This window comes from Equus quagga, chromosome 5 (genome assembly GCF_021613505.1).
Source record: "Equus quagga isolate Etosha38 chromosome 5, UCLA_HA_Equagga_1.0, whole genome shotgun sequence".
NCBI lineage: Eukaryota > Metazoa > Chordata > Mammalia > Perissodactyla > Equidae > Equus > Equus quagga.
In genome coordinates this window covers 6,257,370-6,281,966 of record NC_060271.1, presented here as the reverse complement: position 1 = coordinate 6,281,966, position 24,597 = coordinate 6,257,370, and the positions used below count along the sequence as shown (strand labels likewise).

Here is a 24,597-nt window from a genome sequence, read left to right as displayed (position 1 = left end):
CTTAGAAGTATTTGGTGAGCGCTGTAGGGGACCCGGTCCCTGCCATCACAGGGCTCAGCGACGACTGCAGACGCAAAGAGTACCAGGCCACTTATGAGCCTACAAATGGGCTGCATTCCAGAATTTCACTTGCAGCTCAGTGCTTGGTTCTCACAATAATTTGTTCTTTGTGGGGATAAAAACGCATCCCTGGCCCCATCCGTGGGAAAATATTTAATCCATTATATATAAGTATATATAGTGATATATATTTGCAATGAAAAATTGTAGGAAAAAAATACAGCTTGAAAAAGCAAACCACTTTATTTGTCCCTGACACAGAGTAGATACTACAGAAATGTTTGTACACAAATATCGTGGACAAAAACCTAACTTTTTGTTTTGTATCAGTTGTCTGCATCCAAGCTTGGTCATTTGCTTCCAATAGGCCCTGGTGAACCTTGTAATCAATTTTGGATAAGTTACTAAATTCAGATTTTCAAGAACTAAATTTTAGGTAGAAAACATTTAAAAATTAAAGTAAAACGTTCCATAAGCAAAGTCAAAAGGTAAGTGACAAGCTGGGAAAAATTATTTGCAACTCATATCACAAAGGATTAATCCCCTGAACGTATCAAAAGCTTCTGGAAGCAGATGAGGAAAAGACCATCAATCTTATAGAAAAAAAATGGTCAAAAGACACAAATGGGCAGTTCACAGTTAGACAGCCCTTAAACATATTCAAAGATGGTCAATTTCATTAGAAATAAGAGAAATATAGATTGAAACTACACTAGGCTACAATTTTTTACTTAAAAAAATTGGCAAAAATCCTGTATGAACAGCAAACACCATCTATGAAATTTCCCAATTCATTCACTTTTGATCCTACACCCCATTTTCTAGGAATTCATCCTCTGACTTGCACAAATGTGAAATGACTCGTAAGGTTATCAATTGGGTAACAGCAAATAGTGATGACAAAATACAGAAATAACCTCCAATCATTAGGTGTGAGTTGGTTAAACACTCTATGGTACATCCAGACAACTAATAGGAATGTACAGAAAATAATGAACTTTGTACTTAAACGGAAAGATCTCTAACATATATTAAGTAATAAAACTGAGGTGCAGAATAGTAATTGTGTGTGAAGGGACAAAACAAGGATGAATATTTGTGCTACCAGTATTTACAGAAGAGACACTGGAAGGATACAGAACAAACAGAGAGAGATGTTGGTTTACGAAACTAGAGCAGCGGTTCTCAAACTTCAGCGTGGACCGGCACCACCCAGAGGGCTGGTTCAAACACGGATGCGGCTCTCGCTCCCAGAGCTTCCGACTGAAGGGTCTGGGTTGGAGCCCAGAACTGTGCATTTCTATCAAGTTCCCAGATTGCCAATGAGGAGGTCATATTCTGAGACTGACTGGGCCAGAAATGGAATAGACAGGGTCAGAGGCTGGAGCAGGTCTTCTCAGGGTATCTCTTTTTATCGTTTTGACTTCTTAAAAACATGTGAATGTATTACCTACTCAAAGATAAATCTTAACTTAAAAAAATAAATAAGTCCTCAGTAAAATAACCTGTTCCTTGATCACTCTCTATGCCTTTAACCTGTTTTATTTTTCTTTATAACAATTATTATTATACCTAAAATGATGTTATTTATTGTGTCTGCTTTTCTTTCTCCGGCCACTAGACTAAGGTAAGGACATTGCCTTTCTATTGCCCACTCTGTTTCCAGCACTAATGTTGTGTCTGGCACATAGTAGATGCTCAAGAAATAGCTGTTGAATGAACAAAGTATCTCCTGGGTTCCCTTAGAAAACACTAGATCACCAACGCTTAGTCAGTTGCCAGGGAGCTTTTAAAACTTACCGAAGCCCCATCAAATCCCCGGGTTTTGATGTAATCATTTGGAGGTGGGACCCGGCATTGGGTTGAGGGTGACAGGAGCCACTGGTCTAAACCACAGCAACGTAGAGACTTATGCTTTGGATTATTAACGTAAAGCCTGTTAGTGTATAGACCTTGCTGCATTTTTGTACCTTGCTTTTGGGACTGGTTCCAGGACCCTTTTTGATCTGGAGACTGACATCCTCTCCTTTCTCTTCAGGCTGCTTAGTCCAGATCCAGAAGCCTCACTGAATGATACCCTAAGGCCCAAGACCCTCTTTTAGGCAAGGACGAATTCTGGCGCCGAATGATGAAACACAGTTAACTGTAGTGGTCTTCGTTTAGGTTTCCCCTATGGTGAAGCGGAGCAGGGCAGGGCAACAAGTCTGAAGGCTGTGCCCACTGCCTCTGCCCAGCGCTTGGCATTTTAGTTTGCAGTGAAGTCGAGGGGCCTGTGGGCTCAGCTGATACCGTGCTGTAAATCTTGCCACATCATCAGAGTGAAAAGATTGGGTTTGGAAGTCGCAGAGACATGGCATCCAACCCCATCAGCCGCTCACCAGTTCTGGGTCCTTAGGCGTCTCTGGGCCTCGGTTTCCTCATCGGCAGACTGGGGATGCTAACGCCTGTCTCTTGGGGCTGCTGGGAGAATCAAATGCTACAAGGTGCACAACACATGGCACCCAATTAACGTTAGTTGTTTCTTGGCTCTTCAGTTTAGTCGTTGCATCAGCTGTCTTCACAGTTTCCCCCTTCTTGGTTTATGAAGTAACAGTTGTAAGAGTTTATAACAGGTCACAAATCGCGGCCTGCACCTTGTTTTGATTGGCTCTCAAAGTGTTTTACAAAAATCTGACTTAATTGCCAACAGTTGAAAACTAGAGATCTTACATAAAAACCTGGATTTGTGGCTTCATTGGAAACATCTGCGTGACCACAATTGCTGGCACCAAGTGTTGCCTCTGGCCCCGCTCGCAGTCCTCGTGACTCTCTGCCCACTTCCGCCTCGTGACCCTCCTCTCCCTGGGCTCCTCAACAGCTGACGGCTGTGAGTCCGCGTTGAAACCCCAGTTTACAAAGTGCTTTCACCTACTTCATCTCACTTCAACCTTATCCACGAGGAGATAGAACGTTAGCCCCTGTTTTACAGGGGAAAAAAACAGAAGCTGAGAGGTTAAGTGACCTACTCAGGGCTGATAATATCTGCAACCACAATAAATAGCTAATATTTCTTTGATATTCAACATGCGCCAGGCATTATTCTAAGCACTTCCCATGTCTTAATTAATTTAATCCTCACAACAATTCTATTAAATATCTTCATTATCCCTATTTTACAGATGAGGAAATGGAGGCAGAGAGACGTCAAGTGACTTCCCCAAGGTCACACAGCTAGGAAGCTCAAAATAAATCCAAAGCCTTCCAAGTCTTAATCCGCACTTATTCCACTGTACTCTGGCACTACCTTTCCTTCCTTCCTCCCCTTCTGTTTTTTCAAGTAGGAGAATCTACAGGCCCCAACTTCTGGAAAGATTTTGTAAAGTTTTTTTAGTGAGGAGCCAGTGGGGTTACATTTTGTAATATTTGTTCCCTGCTGTATCTCCAGCATCTAGAACGATGCCTGCATGTGGCATAAGCATAAGAAACATTGAAAGACTATAGCAATAGAGGCATTATCCATCATCATCAGCTTTCGGTATCACCAGGGTCTGTAAGTAAGTCAATGGGTTGATTAATTACAAGATAACTTGCTGTGTGGCTGTATGACGGTTTCCCACTCTTGAGCCCAAGTCCAGGTGGGAAACACTGACAAATAAAATTCAAATACAGGATACACATGCACATAAGTCACTTGCTAACAAAGTTACTTTTCCTCTTAGAAAGGATCAATGACCCACTTGGGATATTTTCAATAAAGGCTGAAAATGGAATCGAGCCAGTTTAGAATGATAATTATCTTATTGAATTTAGATTTTAAATGGTGAAACTGAGTCCATGAGATACAAAGACCTGGAGTCTGGAAAAGTTTTGTGATGAAAACCCAACACAAAATGCAATTTGAAAGAATTCCCAATTTTAAAGTATTCCCATGTTGCTAGGCTAGGCTCAGGGGATCCAGCAGAGATCCCGAAGTTGAACACGTTTGATCAAACTAACTTTTCCCTCTTTCCCTCACCAGGGTTTCTGGAGAGTCCAAATAAGGCCTGCAGCCTTGCAGAGGCAGGCGGGAAAAATAGAGCCAACACAATTTAAATATCCCAGAGAGCTTTAAAAACTTACATACACCCGAGGAAGGTGCAGTCTCTGTCTTGAAGAGATATCTGCAGCCTGTGTTCACTGCAGCGTGTTCACAACAGCTGAGACATGGACGCGACCTCGGCGCCCATCGATGGATGAGTGGAGAAAGAAGGTGTATTTATACACAGTGGGATACTACTCAGCCACAAAAAAAGATGAAATCCTGCCACTTGCGACAACATGGACAGACCTTGAGGGCGTTCTGCTAAGTGAAGTCAGTCAGACTGAGAATGACACATACTGTATGATCTCACTTATATGTGGGACCTAAAAAAGTTGAACTCAGAAACAGAGAGTAGAATGGTGGTTGCCAGGGGTTAAGGAGTGGGAGAAATGGGGAGATGTTGGTCAAAGGCTACAGGGATTATCACCGCAATTTAATGAGGAACTTGAGTCACAGAGAAGCGAAGTCACGCCCTTAGGATTACCCCCCATCCCTGCTCCTCACCCCACAGGCCTTCTGACTCCCAGGCTCGTGTGCCTCCTCCATCCACAACTTTATTTCCTTGCGGGAGCACAGCCTCCATCAGGACCTTTCTGCTCTAGCATTATCATGCTCAAATAAAGAAATAAGACCCCAAGAAACCCCACCTAGATTTATGATTTATCGTGCCCTTTTGTTTTAGGAAAATAGAAATTATTTGCCATCCTTTTCAAAATGGAGTTGGAACTTGAGCTGTGCACCCAGCGGCTAGCACCAGATGACCTCTGTCAGGAAACCAGCTTCACCTCTGGGGACAGATGGGCCCTGCTCAGCTCAACTAATCCAAGCCCCTACCTGGGCTGGGCACCAGGCTTGGCACAGAGTGGGCAGAGCTGCAGAGGCGTGACACTGCCTCAAGGAGCTCATGGTATGTGTGGCATGTGGCACACAGAGGGGACTCTGGAGACTGCGGGGTGAGAAGGAGCTGCAGGCACAGCCTGGTGGGTCAGGGAAGGCTTCCTGGAGGAGGTGTCAGCTGAGCTAAGTCTTATTGATGAATAGATGCTGTCCTGGTGAAGAAGGGAGAGACAGGGTACCACATGAGCCAAAGGATAGAAAAGTGTAAGTAGTGATGAGATTTGTGAGTGATCTGGAAACTCTTTTCACAGCGTCTGTGGTTCTCCATGGACTTGGGTCTGCCTGAAGGTCCACACGTGTAAAGGGTGGAAGGCTGGGTCTGGGTGCTATGTCCAGAGGGTGGGGAGCCGACCAGGGGTAATCAATGTCTGCCCCATAACAAACACGACCCCGTGACCCACGCAGGTGGGAGTGCACCCCGCCCTGCGCCCCTCCCCCCCACCGTGGACAGGCCACGTCAGCTTGTGCCCATCCTGCTTGTCTCCTTTTTTCAACTCAAAAAGAAACTGCTGCAAGTAGTACACATTCACTGCTGAAAAGTAAGAAAAACAAAAATATTCCGTAGTCCAAACCCAGGAAGAGCTTTTTAGTTCAGACTCCCAAGCACTTTTCTATGTCTAAATATTTTTTTGCAAAAGCACACATATTGCTTTTTCCTTTTTTACCCTTGTGCTAAAATATGTGTGACGTAAAATTTACCGTTTAAACCATCATCAAACATACAGTTCCGTGGCATTAAGTACAAGCACATTGTTGTGTGACGACCCCCACCATCCACCTTCAGAGCTCCTCCATCATTCCTGACTGAAACTCTGTGCTCATCAAACGCTAACTCTCCGCTTCCCCTCCCCTAGCACCTGGCGACCACCATTTTACCTTCCATCTCTGTGAATTTGGCTACTCTAGATACCTCATGTAAGGGAAAGCATATAATATTTGTCCTTTTGTTTAAATTTCACTCAGCATAATATCCTCAAGGTTCATCTGTGTCGTAGCATGTGTCAGAATATCTTCCCTTTTTTAAGGCTGAATAATATTCCATTGTATGTATATATCACATTTTGCACATCTATTCATCTGTCAATGGACACTTGGGTTGCTCCCATCTTTTAACTATTGTACACATTACTTATTAATTTAATATACTTTGAACATTTTTCATATGAATAACCAAGTTTTCCCCCAGGTCTTTTTTAGTGGCTGTTTTATAGTACATTATGTGGCTGTTCTGTAATTGTTCCATAATTGTTCCACAATTTAGTTGATTAAGCCCTCATAGTTGGAAATTTGGTATGTTTCTAATTTTTTGCCATTATGTACAATGCTGGAATAAATACCCTTGGGAATAACATCTTTGCATGCCTGACTGGTTATGAGCTTCAGACAAAGAGTGCGCACGGTGGTTAGGCCTTTGGTACCCTCTGCTGGGCCCTTATTACAAGCGGCCTCCCCCTCCCTCCACACCCCAGACAGTAAGCTGCTGCACAGGCACCAGTTGCTCAGGACCAGACAGCACCGTGATGTCCCGGCGTCCCTGAACCTTCTAGCTGTGAGCACCACAGGGCTCCTGGAACAGGAGCTGATCTGGCCCCACACCCGCTCACCTGTCATGGGGTCCTTGGATGGGGCTTTCCCCAGGAGGCAAAGTGGAGCTGCTGTGCCATGTGGTGAAGGGGCCTCCACCAGAAAAAATTTGGTTATATGGAAATACTTTCAAACTAGGTTAAACAAAGGGGGGCATTTATGAGAAGGAAATGGAGGTCCCTCAGAGAACCTGGAGTCAAGGCCACTTGGGCTTCGCAAAAGTCTAGAACCAAGAACTGAAAAGTCAGGCGTGCAGATTACTTCTCCATCCCTCCAGAGCCATCTCCTCTCTCATGCCAGTTTCTCTCTCTGCATCTCCTTCACTCTTCTCTCTCTCTTTCTGAAAAGACCAGATCATTTTCCTCCAACAGGCCACGGTGGGCCATTGTCCCAGACCCAGCGGTATCTGACCTCTTAGCTTCAGCCCCATCAAGAGGAATGGCCATCTCTGGGTCCCAATTCCAAATTCCCGGGAGACTGTTGCCCTACCTAGATGAGGTGTCCACCTGTGGAAGGATGACAGAGTCACGTGGAAGCCAAGCCTACTCCACATGCAGAAGTCATGGCTGGAGGACCGGACAGGAAACTCCAGAAAGGTCTACTTCTGTAGGGATCTCACACCTGCCTGGCAACTCTGTCTTGTACTTCCAGATCTCAGGCCTTGACGGGATCCTTCACTGCTGTGAAAACTTGAGAATAGTACAACCGTTCTGCAGGCATGAAGGAGATGGTGTGCTCAGAAGGTTAACTCAAGGGAGAGAACGAGGGTGTTTAGGGAGCAGTGGGTGGAGTTAAGGGAGTCACCCTGGGATGGTGAAGCTCTCTGGGACCAGGGCAGCCAGTCCTACCCATAGGCCTGAAGGGGGAGGGGCAGGAAAGAACCACCACTGGAACCTGAGAAGACTGAAGCCATCAGCTATGGGTCAGAGGAGGTGGCTCACAGTCACTGTCCAAACTGCAGGCCAGGCAGAGCAGGCAGAGTAAGAAGTCCCACCCACTCTCCCCCCTGCCCAACCGGAAGCCAGAGGACAAGGCACTTGGGTGATCCATCCACAAGGTTTGGCCTCTTGGGTCACAGAGCAGGACAGAGAAGGACGGAAAGCGGACGCAGTTGGCTGGTGCAATGGAAAATAACCAGCCCAGGTGGTATGACAGTATGTTTTCAGGACATGGTAAGCATTTAACCCCTGACTTTGTCATCTCACTCCTGGGAATGTAGTTTGAAGATATGATACAAACTAAAAGTTGTATCTGCGTTAACTTTTGGGACGCAGTATGACTTGATGACAAAGTGTGGGTTTTGGAGTCAGATAGGCTGCCCTGCTTCCTAGCTTTATGAGCTGTTGGGGCATGCTGAGTCCCCTCTCCAAGCCCCATTTTCTTCATCTGTATTGCCCATCTCCCCCTCCAACAAACTCTTTCTTGCTTTTAAGAATTATTGATTGAGAGGCTTAGACAAAACCATACAAGCTGAAGTGTCTCAGCTTGGGGCACCATAGGCCCACTACAAACGGTGGTTATTGTCGCTATTATTTTTCATTGCAACATTATCTGTAACAAAATAGCCTGGATCCCCAACAACAGAAGAATGATGGAGGAATTAATGCTCGCAGTCCTCCTCTATGAAATACTACCACAAATACAATGGTGAAGATAATGAAGCCACATGGGACGATGTCGCCATTCTAAAGTTGAATGAAAATGGAGAATTGCAAATACTAGTTTTGCAATACTCATAAGGATAATGACTGGAAGAGAATGTGAAGAAATAGAAATAATCAATATGCCTGGTGAGGATCATGGGTATTTTTTTTGTTTCTTTTGAAAAAAATTTTAGGTGGTTTTAACAATGTTTATAGAAACAGTGTATTCAAAATCACACAATTATTTGACCTGAACAAAAGTAATTTCTTCCTATGGGTGATGGTATTCGTTTCCTGCGGCTGTCGTAATAAATTACCACAAACTTGGTGGAGTAAAACCACAGAAATTTAGGCCGGCCCCGTGGTGGAGGGGTTATGTTCAGTGCACTCTGCTTCGGTGGCCCGGGTTTGCCGGTTCGCATCGTGAGCGCACACCTACTCCACTCGTCAGCCATCCTGTGGTGGCATCCCACATACAAAATAGAGGAAGACTGGCACAGATGTTAGCTCAGGGCTAATCTTCCTCAGCAAAAACAAAAAACCCCCCATAAACTTCTTCTCTCACAATCCTGGAGGCCAGAAGTCCTAAAGCAAAGTGTCAGCAGGGCCACGCTCCCTCCAGAGGCTCTAGGAGAGAATGCACTCTCTGCCTCTCTCCAAGCTCCTGGTAACGGCCCGCAATCCTTGGCATTCCTTGGTTTGTGGCTGCATCACTGGAATCTCTGCCTCCACCTTCACATGGCTTTCTCCTCTGTGTCTGTGTGGTCTCCCTCTGACCCACTCTTATAAGGTCACTTGTCATTGGATTTAGGGCCCACCCAGATAATCAAGGATGATCCCCTCGTCTCAAGATCCTTAACTTAATTACATCTGTGAAGAGCCTTTGACCAAATAAAGCCACATTTACAGATCCCAGGCATTAGGGTGTGGACATATCTTTTGGAGGGGCCACCATTCAGTCCATCACAACCCATTTAAGAGGATTCAGCAACGGGGCGGGGGAGGGAGACTAAGCTGCAACGTCAGAACAGATGATGGTTATTGGGGAAGGATCTAATTGAAGAAACAGGAGACTACTTTAATGCAACAGTAACAAATAGAAATATTTGTTGAATGAATGGAAGGAACTGAAGTGAACTGCGGATGAGCTATACTAGAAGTCTGAAGTCCTAGACTTGTCTCCCAGCCTCAGTATTAGAACCATGACTCGCCCAATGTCTGCTGTCTGCCCATCACTATGCTGAACTCCCCTCTTCACTTCCTAACCCAGTTTTGCCTCCAGCTTGTGTGCTATTTGATTATTGTCTTAGATAGTCTGAACAAAAATGAAAATCAAAGAAGTGTGTGTACTTAGAGACTGAATATACAAATGGACAATGGCCAGACCATATGCAACAATTGACCTCTGACCCACAGCCTCTGCAGCAACCAGCTTGGGAGGCAAAACCACAATATCTGCGGTAATCAGCCCAGAATGCTCAGACTGGTTCAACGACGGTAAGCTTTCCTATTCTTTGCTCCCACGTCCAACTCAGGACCAGCCAGAGAAAGCCGAATATGCTCCCCAAACCAATCACATAAAGATGCCCTGCGTCTAGTCAGCTGTTTCCAGCTTCCCTTTACCAAGAGCCTTTAGTCAGAGCACACCGCCGAACTCTCCCTTTTTTTCCACTATAAAGCTTTCCTGCTCCCTTGCCTGCCTTTGAATCTCTACCAAACGCAAATGTTGGTGGCTGACTCCCTTGCTGGAGCAAGCTCTGAATCAGTCAGTGGCCCCTGTTTGTTCTCATTTGGGTGGTCTTTCTTTAGTCGTACAGTGGTCTCTCCATTCTGCTCACCTGAGTGCATGGGGTCTCCTACCCCTTGGTTATGACCACTGCTGTGAAGCTGAACCACTACAACCACTGAAATGCATGGTGCATAATAGATGCTAAATAAATTATGGTCAAGGGAATTAATAGCTCTCCAGGTCAAGGTGATGTGTGTTGCTGCAGCTCCGAGTTCTTAGATTAAGTTCAGAGGAGTAAGTCCAGAAGACTTACTCTTAGGAAGATTCCAATGAACTCTTGGGTATTCTGAATTCTTTGGAGAATGGAGTTTTATAGTTAATTGAACCTCCTGATTGACTCAGTCAGCAAGTCTGAATGCCCTCAAATATCTCCCTCACCGAACAGACCTTACTGCTCCTTAAACACGCAGATGGCTTGTTATAATCTCACAAACATTGTTGTGAAGAGTCTTGAGTGCTACACAAAATGGGCAGAAGTTGGATGGTGCCGGCTGTGGGGCTACACCCATCCTGGGGTGTTGTTGAACTAAATGTCCAATAGGAGCTTGTTTCCTTATTATTTATTGCTCATAAAATTGAATGCACACTGCTCTTGTACTTCCCACCCCTGCGGGATTCCTTGATTCTCCTGGTTGTGTAGATTGTGGATGAACAGGCGGTTGGGTGGCTCCTGGGGAGAAAGGTCTGGACACAGTGGCCAGCAGGAAGAAGCCGCAGACGAGGCTCCAAGAGGCTGTTGTCCCCGGGAGATGCTGGGACCACAGGAGCCTCCGCTCCCATTAACTCTGCAAGGTGGCAGGCACCAAAGCATGAAGAAGAGAATTTCCCTGAAAACAGCAAAAGATTCTCCTGACTTTGCCCTTTTTTAAAAAAAAAAAAAATTCAAAACATCCTTTTCAAGCTGTTTCGCTCTTTTTATAGCTGTGTTTAGACAAGCCAGACAAATGAGATTTACTGAACACTTCAGATGCAGGCCCTTGGTTGATCGCTGCTTATTCTATGCTTTGAATAAAATTTTGAATTTGCACATCAGCAAGAATTCTGCCATGAGAATTTATTCACCACAAAAGCCAAAGACTGTTCTCCTCGTCTCCGTCTCTCTTTATTTTCCCTCCCTTTCTTCCTCTTTCTCCTGCCCCATCCATACTGAAATTCTCGTCATTTCCCTAGCACACTCATACCCTTTCTTGCCTGAGTCTTTGCACATGCTATTCCCACCACCTGGATGCCCTCTCTTCTCAGTCTACCTAGCAAACCAAACAATCCTTTAAGACTAAACACAAGAGGGGGCTCTGGGAAGACAGTGCCGTAGGAAGCTCCAGGAATCTGTCTCCCCACCTAGACAAAGCGCCGGAAGAATCTGTCCGACGGAACTGTTTGGAACTCTGGAGTCTGTTCAAGGCTTGCAACTTCCAAGGGAAGGCTTGGATAGTAAATTGCAGTTTATTTTGACGCAAATTTCAGCTTGTAGCACAGTAGCAGCTGCCCATCCCCCATCCCCAGACATATGGCAGACAGCTGTGCATGTATGTGTTCCTGGAGCCGCTTACACAGAGCTGGCAGGAGCCAGGGTGTGCAGAAAGGATCCCACCCTCCAGAGATCAGGGATCTGTGCTCTGATTGCTGATTGCTGCTTCTGATCACAGAGGTGCAGACGAAGAGGTGGCCGCCACTGTCGCTGTGCCTCCTCCCACGGTTGCCAGCCCCACCCATGCAGGACAGGGAAGTGATTTCCAAGGGATGTAAAAGGCTGCTGCCCTTCTCCCTCCCTTCATTATTCTCTATTTTCTTTTTTGGGAGACAGTCATTAAAGACTAAGACGTTCAAAAACAACTGCGTATTTGGGAAAAATTAGAAAGTGACCTAAGACTTTTAATTTACACCTCAGGCTGATCTTTAGCACGAAGACAGTCTACAACAATCCCCAAACCAAAAACAGTAACAAAGAACAACAAACCCCGGGGATGGGGGAGCATCTGATTTCCAGAGTTACCACATTATTAGATTCAAATGTTTAGTTTGCAAACAAAAATCACAAGGTGTACAAAGAAACAGGAGAGTATGGCCCATTCAAAAGGGAGAAAAATCAACAGAAACTGTTCCTGAAAAAGATCTCACTATGAACAGACTAGACAAAGACTTTTTTTGTTTTGCTGAGGAAGATTTGCCCTGAACTAACATCCACTGCCAGTCTTCCTCTTTTTCTGTGTGAGCTGCTGCCACAGCATGGCCACTGACAGATGAGTGGAGCAGGTCTGTGCCCAGGATCTGAACCCCGGCCACTGAAGCCGAGCACGCCGAATTTAACCACTAGGCCACCGGGGCTGGCCCTGGACAAAGACTTCTAGACAACTGTCTTAAAGATGCTCAAAGAACTAAAGGAAGATGTGGAGAAAGTCAAGAAAATGATATATGAAATGGAAATATCAATGAAGAGAGAGAAAACCTCAAAGGAAATTCTGGAGCTAAAAAGTACAATAAATGAAACAAAAAATTCACTAGAGGGAATTCAAAGGCAGATTTGAGCAGGCAAAAGAAAAGATCATCAAACTTGAAGGCAGGACAATGGAAATTGCTTCCTTATAGATATGTCATGGCCACTATGTGGGCAAAACAGGGCCAGAGCCAGTCGCCCGAAATTTTCCCCAAAGTGACCCTGTTGGAGCATGAAAGTAACTAAGAGAAAGGGAGACAGCGAGAGGGTAGAGGGGAAGTCCACGGTGGATGGACTGCCCAAGTCAGGAATGCGGCTGAATTCTGAGAGTACCGGGATGGTTAATTTAATTAACCGTCAACTTGGCTGGGCCCAGATATTGGGTCAAACATTATTCTGAATGTTTTTGTGAGGATGTTTTTGGATGAGATTAGCATTCAAACCGGTGGACTTTGCCCTCCACAATGTGAGTGGGCTTCACCTAATAAGTTGAAGGCCTGATCAGAACAAAGACCAACCTCCCCCTGAACAAGAAGGAATTCTACCAGCAGACGGCCTTGGGACTTGGACTGCCCCTCCTGCCTGGGTCTCTAGCCTACTGGCCGCCCCTGCAGATTTTGGACCTGCACTTCCATAATCACGTGAGCCAATTCTGTAAAACAAATCTCTCTCTCTCTCTCCACACACACACACACACACACACACACACACACACACACCCGTTGGTTCTGTTTTTCTGGAGAACCTTGACTAATATAAGTACCTTCCATGCCAGGGAGTCAAGATGGGAACCAATGAACCACAGCAGCATGTCGGGGGCCCTGTTTGAATGAATATTTGTTGCCTCTTGGCAGACATGGCAAATTATCCAAGAGCAGTAAGCAGTCCAGGATACAGCAGAGTGCCATCCCCGACTTCTTCCCTAACTCGTCACCCCCATTAATCCACCTAGTGACTTCTACTCCTGCATTTCATCTCTCTTACTGCCGCCACCTTAGTCTGAGCCATCCAGAGAAATAAATCCCCAGCCCATCACACAGGGCCCTGACAGCCTAACCCCTGCTGACTCCCAGCTGTGATCCCTCAACATGCCAGCTGTGCAGAACTCCTCACCACTACTAGCACAGTCCAGGCTGTCTTATGCCTCTGTGGTTTTCATTCACCTAACAAATCTCTAATGAGGACTGACCTTCTGTATGACCCTGTACTAAGGGCTGACCACATGGCTCCGGCCTTGGGAGCTCAGAGTCTGGGGGAAAGACCGTGTTGGAAGCAGATAAGCACGTGCCCAGGTTGGCAGTGCCTGGAGAAAGATCCATACACGCAATGGAGGGGGGAAAGAAGCACATGGTAAGGACAATTCACAGAGGGCAGGAACAGCATCATTTCACACATGCTCCTCCCCAGTGAACTTATCCCACAGCTCAGTGTCATCTCAGACCAGCTAAATATCCTCTCTCCACTCAGTAGAGCTTACTCCAGCCCCCACTGCTCTCTCCAGAGACCGCTCGCTGTTCCCTCTGCAGGGCTCCCTAACATGGCATATTTACACCTTCCTCGTTTAGCACGTTGAGTAATACCACCAATACCACTCGTCGTGTGTTTACCCTGTGCTGAGCGTGTGACAGCCTACAACCGCCTCATGCAGCAGGTACTATCATATCGCCATTGGCTCACAGGGGTACCTTGCTCAGCACCACGTGGCTCATGAACTTAATCATTTAAAACCCCGGAGCTGGGCACTGTGCCCGGCACAGAGCAGATAGTAAATGTTCGTCACATGGAACTACATTTTTCAAAGTGCATGGCTTTGCAAGCCGAATGAAATGGAATACAATAAATTTGTCAGGGAAAGCTTCAAAAGCAGAGGACATTTGTTTCTCTTTTGCCATGACTGACATTTCTCACTGTCTGGGGAGAGGACTAGGAGAGGAAACCAGATTGTCCCCTTCTTGGTACAGGTTACAGCACCTTGCTGCCACCAGCTGACACAGCCTGGAAACCTGCAGCTCTGCAATCGCCCGTGCGAGAAGCTCTCCCTAGTGCCATGTCCCTGTCCCTTCTGTGTGTCAGCTGGGGTCTCTCCTGGTTGGAGCTAAATGCCAAACATCTGCAGACAGATCTTGCAAACAACTGGCTCAAAGTTCTGAGCTTTCACGATCTCATCCAAATGTCTGGCCGTGTGGGCAGGCTTGTTTTCGGCTTCCAGCTCTGCGGAGTGGAGATTACACTAGACTTGGGCTCAGAGGCCGGGTTTGGGTCTCAGACCTGTCACCTTACAGCTAAACGACGCCGAACCTCAGTTTCCTTCACTTGAAATGGAAATGATATTTGCCCCTGCCTGACAGCGTTGTTAGGAGAATTAAGACAAAACACGTGGGAGCTATTAATTGCTTTCTGCTGTAACATGCGAGAGGTTGTGGTAATTCAAGAAGCAAGGGTTCCTCAGCCGCAGGCTCAGGGCGACACACCCAGCGTGGCGAGGACGCCCTTAATAGCTAATGCCATGGTGTCTAGACAACCAGTCAGTTTATCTGAGTTCACTACTGAGACCACATAACAGGGAAACTAGTTGTTGCTCCGAATGGACCAGATTTAGTTATTTATAGAGGCACCTTGGAGCCAGCCCAGAATCTGGAGGCAGAAATTCTGGAAAAGAATCCTAGATCCCCAGTTTCTATTCATGTAATCTAAGCGTTGTTTTTTCAGCTCTAAAATTCGGACTATGATCTCGACTTTGCTTGCACCCTCTGCCCCAGCAATCCTGTTCTTGGGTTATACCCCAGAGGAGTTCTCTTACAGGTGTATCAGGAGGGGTGCAGGAGGCTGCCCATCGTGGTGCTGTCTGTGGTATCAGAGAGCGGAGGTGCTGAAAGCGTCTACTACCAGAAGACTGGATAAGTAAACTGTGACAGATACGACCACAGAACTCCGACGGCAGCCAGGATGGACAGCATGCACCCACAGCAACATGCATGAGTCTTCAAAACGGTGCCGGGCAAAAACATAAGAGGCAGAGAGCACGTGTCACAGTACTGTGGACAGAAGAAAAACACAAGCATGCACCAAACAAGAGAACATATTTCATAAGGAGACATGCCTATTGACAGACCCACATCAGAGGCATTAGAATGAATGCCCATGAGAGGAGTGAAGAGGCGTGGGGATCAGTGATGAGGGAGGGAAACAAAACCAGAAAAGAGCATTGTAAGACGAATGACAGTAACGAGCTATTAACCAAGAGTTAGCTTCCACTCAATTTCCTGCATCAAAAGATTGAAAAAAACAAGCCCCGACCTCCGGGGATCGGAAAGATCCTGCTGTCAGATCCCCTCACTTTCCAAACTGAGGCTGAAAGAAGTGACTTGCTCAAGGTCACACAGCAAGTTAGTGACTGAGTTAAGGGCAACTGCCCAGGTCTCCAGGGCCCTTTCCAGAGCATGATCCACGCCAGTACCTCTGAATCCCAGAGCCCTGGACGGCTTACATCGCCTGTGCCTCCTTTCACCCCAGCAGTTCTCCCTCAGGCCCCTCCCTTGTTTATATGCCCCTCCGTGTGTGTGTGTGTGTGTGTGTGTGTGTGTGTGTGTGTGTGTGTGCGCGCGCGCGCGCACGTGTGTTTAATGGAGAAGTGAATTAATGGATTGTTTAAAAAATGCAATTTGGTAGCTAACACCTTGCAGGAGATCTATGGGGAGAGGGGAAAAGGCTCTGATCCCTGGAGAGATGAAGCTCTAAGGAGCCACCCCCACTCCCTCTCCTGGGCCTGCCCAGCCACCCCAGGCCAGAGCGTCCCCTTCAGAACCAACCTCCACCCCCTGCCCTCAGAATCGGCCCCCCTCAATCTTACCATTTAAATGTCACTCCGAGGAGAGGGAGAAATGTCCCTGGAATCCCCTTCTGGCCTTTATCATCCTTTTACTCATCCCTACTCATTCCCCAAAGACTACAAGAGGTCCTCCAGAGGAGGGGGAGTGAAGCAGTCTCTGACAGGGCCGGCTCTCCGAGATTCGATGGGCGTGTGGGGAGAACTCTGGGCCTGGCTCACGGGGTGCTGTGTCACGTTCTGTCTGTGTCTCGGGCAGCAGGTCCTTGTGAAGGCTCCAGGGATGTGAGGAGGCGGTGAAAGAAGCCCAGAAAAGGAGGGGTAGACAGGGCAAAGGGGAGAGACAGATCCTTGAAGACTCTGCCCACATCTTGCCAGCCTTGATTCACAGACCTATAATAGACTTTCCCATGATTTCAGGAAAACCCAGAAGTTTTCCCAAGGATTTCAAAATGAGATTGGCAAAGAATCGAATAATATACTGATTTTCTGGGATGAGCACAGTCAGTTACATGTCAGATATTTAGAGAGACGAAGGAGAAAGAATTCTCTCGGTGATGGAAACTCTCCGTCTCCTGGGGGTCCTGCACAGCCCTGAGCTGGGAAAACGGTGATGCTGAGGAGAATGAGGGCTAACGTTTTTTGTTTTTTATTGTTTTTGAGGAAGATTAGCCCTGAGCTAACATCTGCTGCCAATCCTCCTCTTTTCTTTGCTGAGGAAGACTGGCCCTGAGCTAATATCCGTGCCCATCTTCCTCTACTTTCTATGTGGGACACCTACCACAGCATGGTTTGCCAAGCAATGCCATGTCCACACCTGGGATCCGAACCCTCGAACCGCAGGCCCCCGAAGTGGAATGTGCGAACTTAACTGCTGCGCCACTGGGCTAGCCCCCACTGCTAACGTTTAACGAGCACTTACTCTGTCCCAGGCACTGTGCTAAGCCCCTAATAGATTGTCTCCATTTAGCTCTCACACAACAACCCTACAAGCTGGGCACCATTATGTGCCTGTTTTATAGAAAAGGAAATAAGATGCAGAGAGTTAATGACTTGCCCAACATCACACTACTGGGAAGTGGTGGGAGCAGGATTCAAATCCAGATTGTCTCACTCCATGATCCATGGGCCTAACTGCAAAACAAAACAGCAGCTAAGCCGCAGTCTGGTCATGAGAGATCTCCCAGCATGGGGCTGAGAAGCAGGATAAACAAACCCTTTCCGCCCAGGGCAGGAATCAAAGTGCCCATCATTCAGTGCTCCCGTTCCCTTGGGACTGTTTCTCAGGGAATGCATTCTAGGGAGACCTCAATCCATAGCCTCTGCGCATACTTTTCCCTTCTGTATTCCCAGTATTCTCAGTATTTCACGGAGCCCTCTCTGCTCCCTGAACCGCGGAGCCCATCACGGGTCCATCGCGTCTCACCTCCTCCCATCGTCACTGATGCTCCGCAGTGTTTTCTGCACTCTCAGTAGCGCCACCGCTTAGGGAGTGTTTGGATGACATTATTATAAGGCACTTAAAGAGATTTTAAAACACAAAAACGAAATAAAAGCCATCACAATTACTAGAAGAAACCCTGGCGCTGTAAACCACAGCCCGGTTCAGACAGGACTAACACGACCCGGCAAGGACTTCTGTTAACCGGCTATCGTGGCGCCACCGTGCGGCGAGAATGTGAACACCGTCCACAGTTTGCCCGGATAGCCAGCTTGGAAATTGTGTATCCTGACTAATGTCTTAAAATTCGGGAGAGTCACATTATTTTACAGTTGTACACATAAAGTCAGGCTTTATTAGTATCTCATATTGCATTATTTCAGATTATGGGGGAGCCTCTGGAGTACAATGTGGGTGACCTCTAGATCACGGTTCAGGACTGCCCCTCAGTTCAGCTGATTAAAGCCCTGAGGGAGATAGAAATTCTGATTACCTGGCATTAGGTGGGTCACAGAGAGGTCTTGGTTGCACCCCATCTGGCGAGTCCTCAAAAATACGGTAACAGATTGGCTCTAAGTGGCATTCTGACATCGAACCAAAGAATCTTGGGATCTCTGGGCCAAAAGGAATGTGAACAAGGTGATGACCCTTCAGGAAGGTACATGTTAACCATGTGAATTTAGTGACAGTCACAAGCTTGCTCCGGCCTCGTAGGGTGTCTTTACATATACCTGATTTGAGAACCCATCCCAGATAGATTTCACTGGTCAAACTCTAGGAGTTTGGGAAAACCTCCTGTGACCCCTGCCTATCTCAAGGATTGTTGTGAGGGTTAAAGGAGATAACACACGGACGGCACACAGCAGAAGCTGCAGTCAATAATTTTTGGTTGCTTTTCCTTTTACCCTTTGAAATGTGCTTTGTAAATTAGAAAGTGACAAACGCACACATATCATTGACAGGTGACTGTTGTTAGTGTGAGGTAGGTGGTACTGGTCCAGCGGAAGAGACCAGGGTTTCTCAATGTACCTGTGATTCACCGGGGATCTTGTTACAATGCAGACTGTGTTTCAGTAGATCTAGGCTGGTGCCTGAGAGTCTGTGTTTCTAACAAGCTCTCAGGTCATTCTGCTCTCCCGACTACACTTTGAATAGCAAAGGTGTAGAACAGTGATCTGAACCAGATTATACATGAGAATTCCTTAGTAGGGCTTGTGAAGTGTAGACTGTCAGCCCCCACAGAAGATCTATTGAATCAGAATTTCCAAAAGAGGGCTCAGGCATTTATATATATATACATATATATGTATTTTTCTTTTTGAGGAAGATTAGCCCTGAGCTAACTGCTGCCAATCCTCCTCTTTTTGCTGAGGAAGATTGGTCTGAGCTAACATCTGTGCCCGTCTTCCTCTACTTTATATGTGGGACGCCTACCACAGCATGGCTTGCCAAGCGGTGCGATGTCCGCACCTGGGATCCGAACTGGCGACCCCCAGGCCACCGAAGTGGAATGTGCCAATTTAACCGCGGCGCCACCGGGCCAGCCCCTTCAAGCACTTATATTTTTAATAAGCAACCCAGGTGATTCTGGGCTCAGTCAGGGCTGAGAACCACCGGCCCAGGGCCTAGGATTCTTCCTAAATCTGCTTTCCAGCTAACTCTGATTCATTCACGCAAGCTGATAGTTGTCAAGCTTCTACTCTGTGCCAGGCATTGAACCTGGTGAGGAGGACAAAAAAAGAATCAACAGTGACAAAGCATATGGAAATGCTGGGCGTGGGGTGCATTCCATGGGAGCCCGGGACGGGAAGTGTGGGGCTTCAGCCAGATTGTTCCATCAAGGGCAAGGAAGGTGTCTCCCTGGGAGGTGAAGTTAGGATCAAGTTTAAAGAATGAATAGGACTAAGTCAGAACACAGGAAGAGGTATAACAACATAACGTGTTGGGAAAGACTTGAGTTCACTCATGGGATGGATAATAACTAGATTAGAGAAGAAATTAGGAACAAGATCATAAAGGGGTGCCAGGCTGAGGAGCTTGACCTTCATTCCCAAATCTGGGGTTTTAAGAAGACTCAAAGTGCTGGCAGCTAGCAAACACAGTACATGTTAGCCCTCATTATTATCATTACTAATATTATTATTTTGCCACATTTGTGGTTTAGAACGGATTATATTAACCTTTCTACATTTATTTGAATTACTGCCTTGGATTTGCTCCTTAGGTGCAAAGAAAGTTTCATTGGTTCAAGGTCAGAAGGTTTTTCTTTACAGCTTTTAAAGTTTTTTAAAAAAATTATTTTATTGAGGTCATATTGGCTTATAACATTGTGTAAATTTCAGGGGTACATTATTATATAGCAGTTTCTGTGTCGACTGCATCGTGTACTCCACCAACAGTCTAGTTTTCATCTGTTACCATACATATATGCCTCTTTACCCCTTTTGCTCTCCCCCTGCCCTTCCCCACTGGTAACCACTGTTCTGTTCTCTTCGTCCATATGTTTGTTTATCTTCCACATATGAGTGAAATCATATGGTGTTTCTCTCTCTCTCTGTCTGGCTTATTTCACTTAGCATAATACCCTGAAGTTCCATCTATGTTATTGCAAATGACACGATTTTTGTCTTTTTTATGGCTGAGTTATATTCCGTTGTATATGTATACCACATCTTTTTTATCCTTTCATCCACTGATGGGCACTTGGATTGCTTCGATGTCTTGGCTATTGTGAATAATGCTGCAATGAACATAAGGGTGCATAAATCTCTTTGAATTGTTGATTTAATGTTCTTTGCATAAATACCCAGTAGTAGGACAGCTGGATCATATGGTATGTCTATTTTTAATTCTTTGGGAACTCTCCATACTGTTTTCTGTAGCGGCTGCATCAGTTTGCATTCCCACCAGCAGTGTACGAGGGTTCCCTTTCCTCCACATTCTATCCAACATTTATTTCTTTTCTTGTTAGTTACAGCCATTCTGATGGGTATAAGGTGAAATCTCTTTATAGTTTTGATTTGCATTTCCCTAATAATTAATGAAGTTGAACATCTTTTCATGTGCCTGTTGGCCATCTGTACATCTTCTTTGGAAAAATGTCTATTCATATCATTTGCCCATTTTTTAATTGGGTTGTTTTTGTTGTTGTTGTTGTTGAGTTGTATGAGTTCTTCATATATTTCGGAAATTAATCCCTTGTGGGATACATGATTTGCAAATATTTTCTCCCAGTTGGTGGGTTGTCTTTTCGTTTTGTTCCTGGTTTCCTTTGGCTTGCAGAAGCTTTTTAGTTTGATGTAGTCCCATTTGTTTATTTTTTCTTTTGTTTCCCTTGCCTGAGGAGATGTGTATTCAAAATGATACTGCTAAGACTAATGTCAAAGAGCATGCTACCCCTTTCATGATTTAAGGTCTTAGATTCAAGTCTTTAATCCATTTTGAGTTAACTTTTGTGTATGGTGTAAGATAATGATCTACTTTCATTCTTTCATAGGTGGCTGTCCAGTTTTCCCAACACCATTTATTGAAGAGATATTCCTTTCTTCATTATATGTTCTTGGCTCCTTTGCCAAAGATCAGCTGTCCATAGATGTGTGGTTTTATTTCTGGGGTCTCAATTCTGTTCCATTGAGGGGTGACACCAGCGACCTGGCAGAGTGAACTCACCCGGGACGCTCTCCCATCCAAACTACAACCAAAAGGACCAACTACTTTCCAACCAAAAAAAAATCCTAATAACAGAAATCATCAGAGACCCACAGCAGCCAAACGATGGAGGGCAGAGAGGCTGGAGCCGCCCTTGGAGGAGCTGGAACAGGGTAGGAGAGAGCTTCTCTCCCTCCCCTAGAGACTGGGACCGCTGCCACAGGTGCGGGAAGGAGCGGGGGAGGGCTGCATGTCCAGGGATCGTCCAGGACTCCCACAGACGGTGCAGTGGAAACCCTCTAACAAGGGAAAGCTTTCCCGTGGGGGGACCCCAGCAAGCTAGGGCCCCGGGAGACCAGAGAGCAAGAGCTGAACGGAATCCAGGTCAGCCTACAAGAGAAAGTGCCCCTCCTCCCCCAACCCCCACTGAGTGCCACCATCGCAGCTGAAGGTGGATGGCTCAGAACGTGTGGCTCTCGACCCCCATCTAGTGGTGACAGGCTGTAACTGCAACTGAATAATAGCATCATGCACACAAACTGCTCCTCCCCCAGCAATTTATAAAAGCTCCGGTCCAAAAGGAAAACAATAAAAACACACAATTATGTCCTGAGGACTTGGAAATAGGTAAACTAAGTGACAATGAATTCAGAGTAGCTATCATCAAAAAACTCAATGAGGTAAAGGGAAATATAGAGAAACAAGTCAATGAGTTCTGGAGTTACTTCACAAAAGAGATTGAAACTATAAAGAAGAATCAATCAGAAATGCTAGAGATGAAAAATACAATGGATCAGATAAAACAGAATATGCATTCCCTGAATGCCCGAGTAGACACCACAGAGGAGCAAATTAGCATAACTGAAGATAGACAGGCTGAAAGGCTCCAGACAGAGGAAGAAAGAGAACTAAGAATTAAAAAAACTGAAAAAATCTCCAAGAAATATCTGGCTCAATGAGAAAATGCAACTTAAGAATTATTGGAATTCCTGAGGCCGTGGAAGAGGAAAATGTAGCAGAAAGTGTGCTCAATGACATAATACCAGAGAACTTCCCAAATCTAGGGACTGAGAGAGAAATGTGTGTGGAGAAAGCTTTCAAATCTCCTAGATTTGTCAATGTAAAAAGACCTACTGCAAGGCATCTAGTAGTAAAAATGGCAAAAGTGAATGACAAAGTAAGAATATTCAGGGCAGCAAGGCAGAAGAAAATAACCTACAAAGGAACTCCCATCAGACTTTCAGCGGATTTCTCCACAGAAACCTTACAAGCTAGGAGAGATTGGAATGACATATTCAAAACTTTAAAGGATAAAAATCTTCAGCCAAGAATACTCTATCCAGCAAAAATATCCTTCAGATATGAGGGAGAAATTAAACATTTTCCAGACAAACAAAAGCTAAGGGACTTTGTAGCCACAAGACCTCCACTACAAGAAATCCTCAGGAAGGCTCTCATACCTGAAAAAAGAAAAAAAGGGAGAAAGGGGTCACAAAACACAGAGTAAGGAGACAAATAGATAGAATCAGAATAGGATAGCAAATATTCAACTATAGCATTGGATAAAGGGAAGGAAATCACCAAAGCAAAGATGATCTTGTCACTCTAACCACAAATCACAACACAAGTTGGAATAAGAGAAAAAATAATAATTTAGGAGGGGAGGAGGAAAGGGACTGAATCAGTCTAGGCTAAGTAAGTAAGAGACCACCAGAAAATGGACTATGTTATACACGAGATTCTGAATACAAACTTCAGGGTAGCCGCTAAACTAAAAAACAGAACAGAGACACAAAACATAAATAAGGAAAAATCTAAGAAACCCAGCATAAGAAAATGCAGAAGTCAATGGATAGGTTAAAACACACAGGACGAGAAACAAAGGAAATGCAGGAAAACCAGAAAACGAGCAACAGAATGACAGCATTAAGTCCACATGCATCAATAATCACCCTCAATGTGAACAGATTGAACTCTCCAATAAAAAGACACGGAGTGCCAAAATGGATTAAAGAACAAGATCCAACAATTTGTTGCCTCCAGGAAACACACCTCAGCTCCAAGGACAAACACAGGCTCAGGAAGTGAAGGGGTGGAAGACAATACTCCAAGCTATTAGCAAACAAAAGAAAGCAGGTGTCACAATACTTATATCAGACAAAACAGACTTCAAGATAAGGCAGGTAAAGAGAGACATAGAGGGCCAATATATAATGATCAAAGGGACGCTTCATCAAGAAGAAATAACACTTATAAATATCTATGCACCCAACACAGGAGCACCAAAGTTCATAAAGCAGCTATTAACAAACCTAAAAGAAGATATCAAAAATAAAACAATAATAGTAGGGGACCTCAACACCCCACTCACATCAATGGACAGATCATCCAGACAGAAAATCAACAAAGAAACAGTGGAGCTAAATGAAAAGCTAAAACAGTTGGACTTAATAGACATATATAGAACACTCCATCCAAAAACAGCAGAATACACATTCTTCTCAAGCACACATGGAACATTCTCAAGGATAGACCATATGTTGGGAAACAAGGCAAGCCTCTACAAATTTAAAAAAATTGAAATAATAACAAGCATCTTCTCCGATCATAATGCTATAAAGCTAGAAATTAATTATAAGAAAAAAGCTGAGAATGGCACAAGGATGTGGAGACTAAACAATACCCTATTGAACAAGCAATGGATCATTGAAGAAATTAAAGAAGAAATCAAAAAATACCTGGAGACAAATGAAAATGATAACATGCTGTACCAACTCATATGGGATACAGCAAAAGCTGTACTAAGAGGAAAATTCAATTCTGTTCCATTGAACTGTGTGTCTGTTTTTGTGCCAGTACCAGCTGTTTTGGTTACTATAGCTTTGTAGTATATTTTGAAGTCAAGGATTGTAATACCTCCAGCTTTGTTCTTTTTTGTCAGGATTCCTTTGGCTATTTGGGGTCTTTTGTTGTTCCATATAAATTTTAGGATGTTTTGTTCTATTTCTGCAAAGAATGTCATTGGGATTCTGATTAGGATTGCACTGAATCTGTAGATTGCTTTAGGTAATATAGACATTTTAACTATGTTTATTCTTCCAATCCATAAGCATGGAATATCTTTCCATTTCTTTATGTCTTTTTCAATTTCTTTCAATAATGTCTTACAGTTTTCAGTGTATAGGTATTTTTGTTGCTATTGTAAATGGGATTGT

General features: G+C 45.1%; 1 protein-coding gene across 1 annotated transcript in view; it reads right to left on the bottom strand.

Annotated features, from left to right (window-relative positions):
- The window catches only part of SLC1A7 (solute carrier family 1 member 7), a 78,010-nt gene extending 61,662 nt beyond the window's left edge, over positions 1–16,348 (bottom strand). Inside the window, exons 1-2 of the mRNA XM_046660084.1 lie at positions 16,318–16,348; positions 15,268–15,448 (exon numbers count right to left, since the gene is read on the bottom strand). Of these exons, the coding sequence (XP_046516040.1) occupies positions 15,268–15,444 (177 nt within the window). The 5' untranslated portion in view covers positions 15,445–15,448; positions 16,318–16,348. The remainder of the gene's footprint in view (positions 1–15,267; positions 15,449–16,317) is intronic.
- Between the last annotated feature and the right edge of the window lie 8,249 nt (positions 16,349–24,597).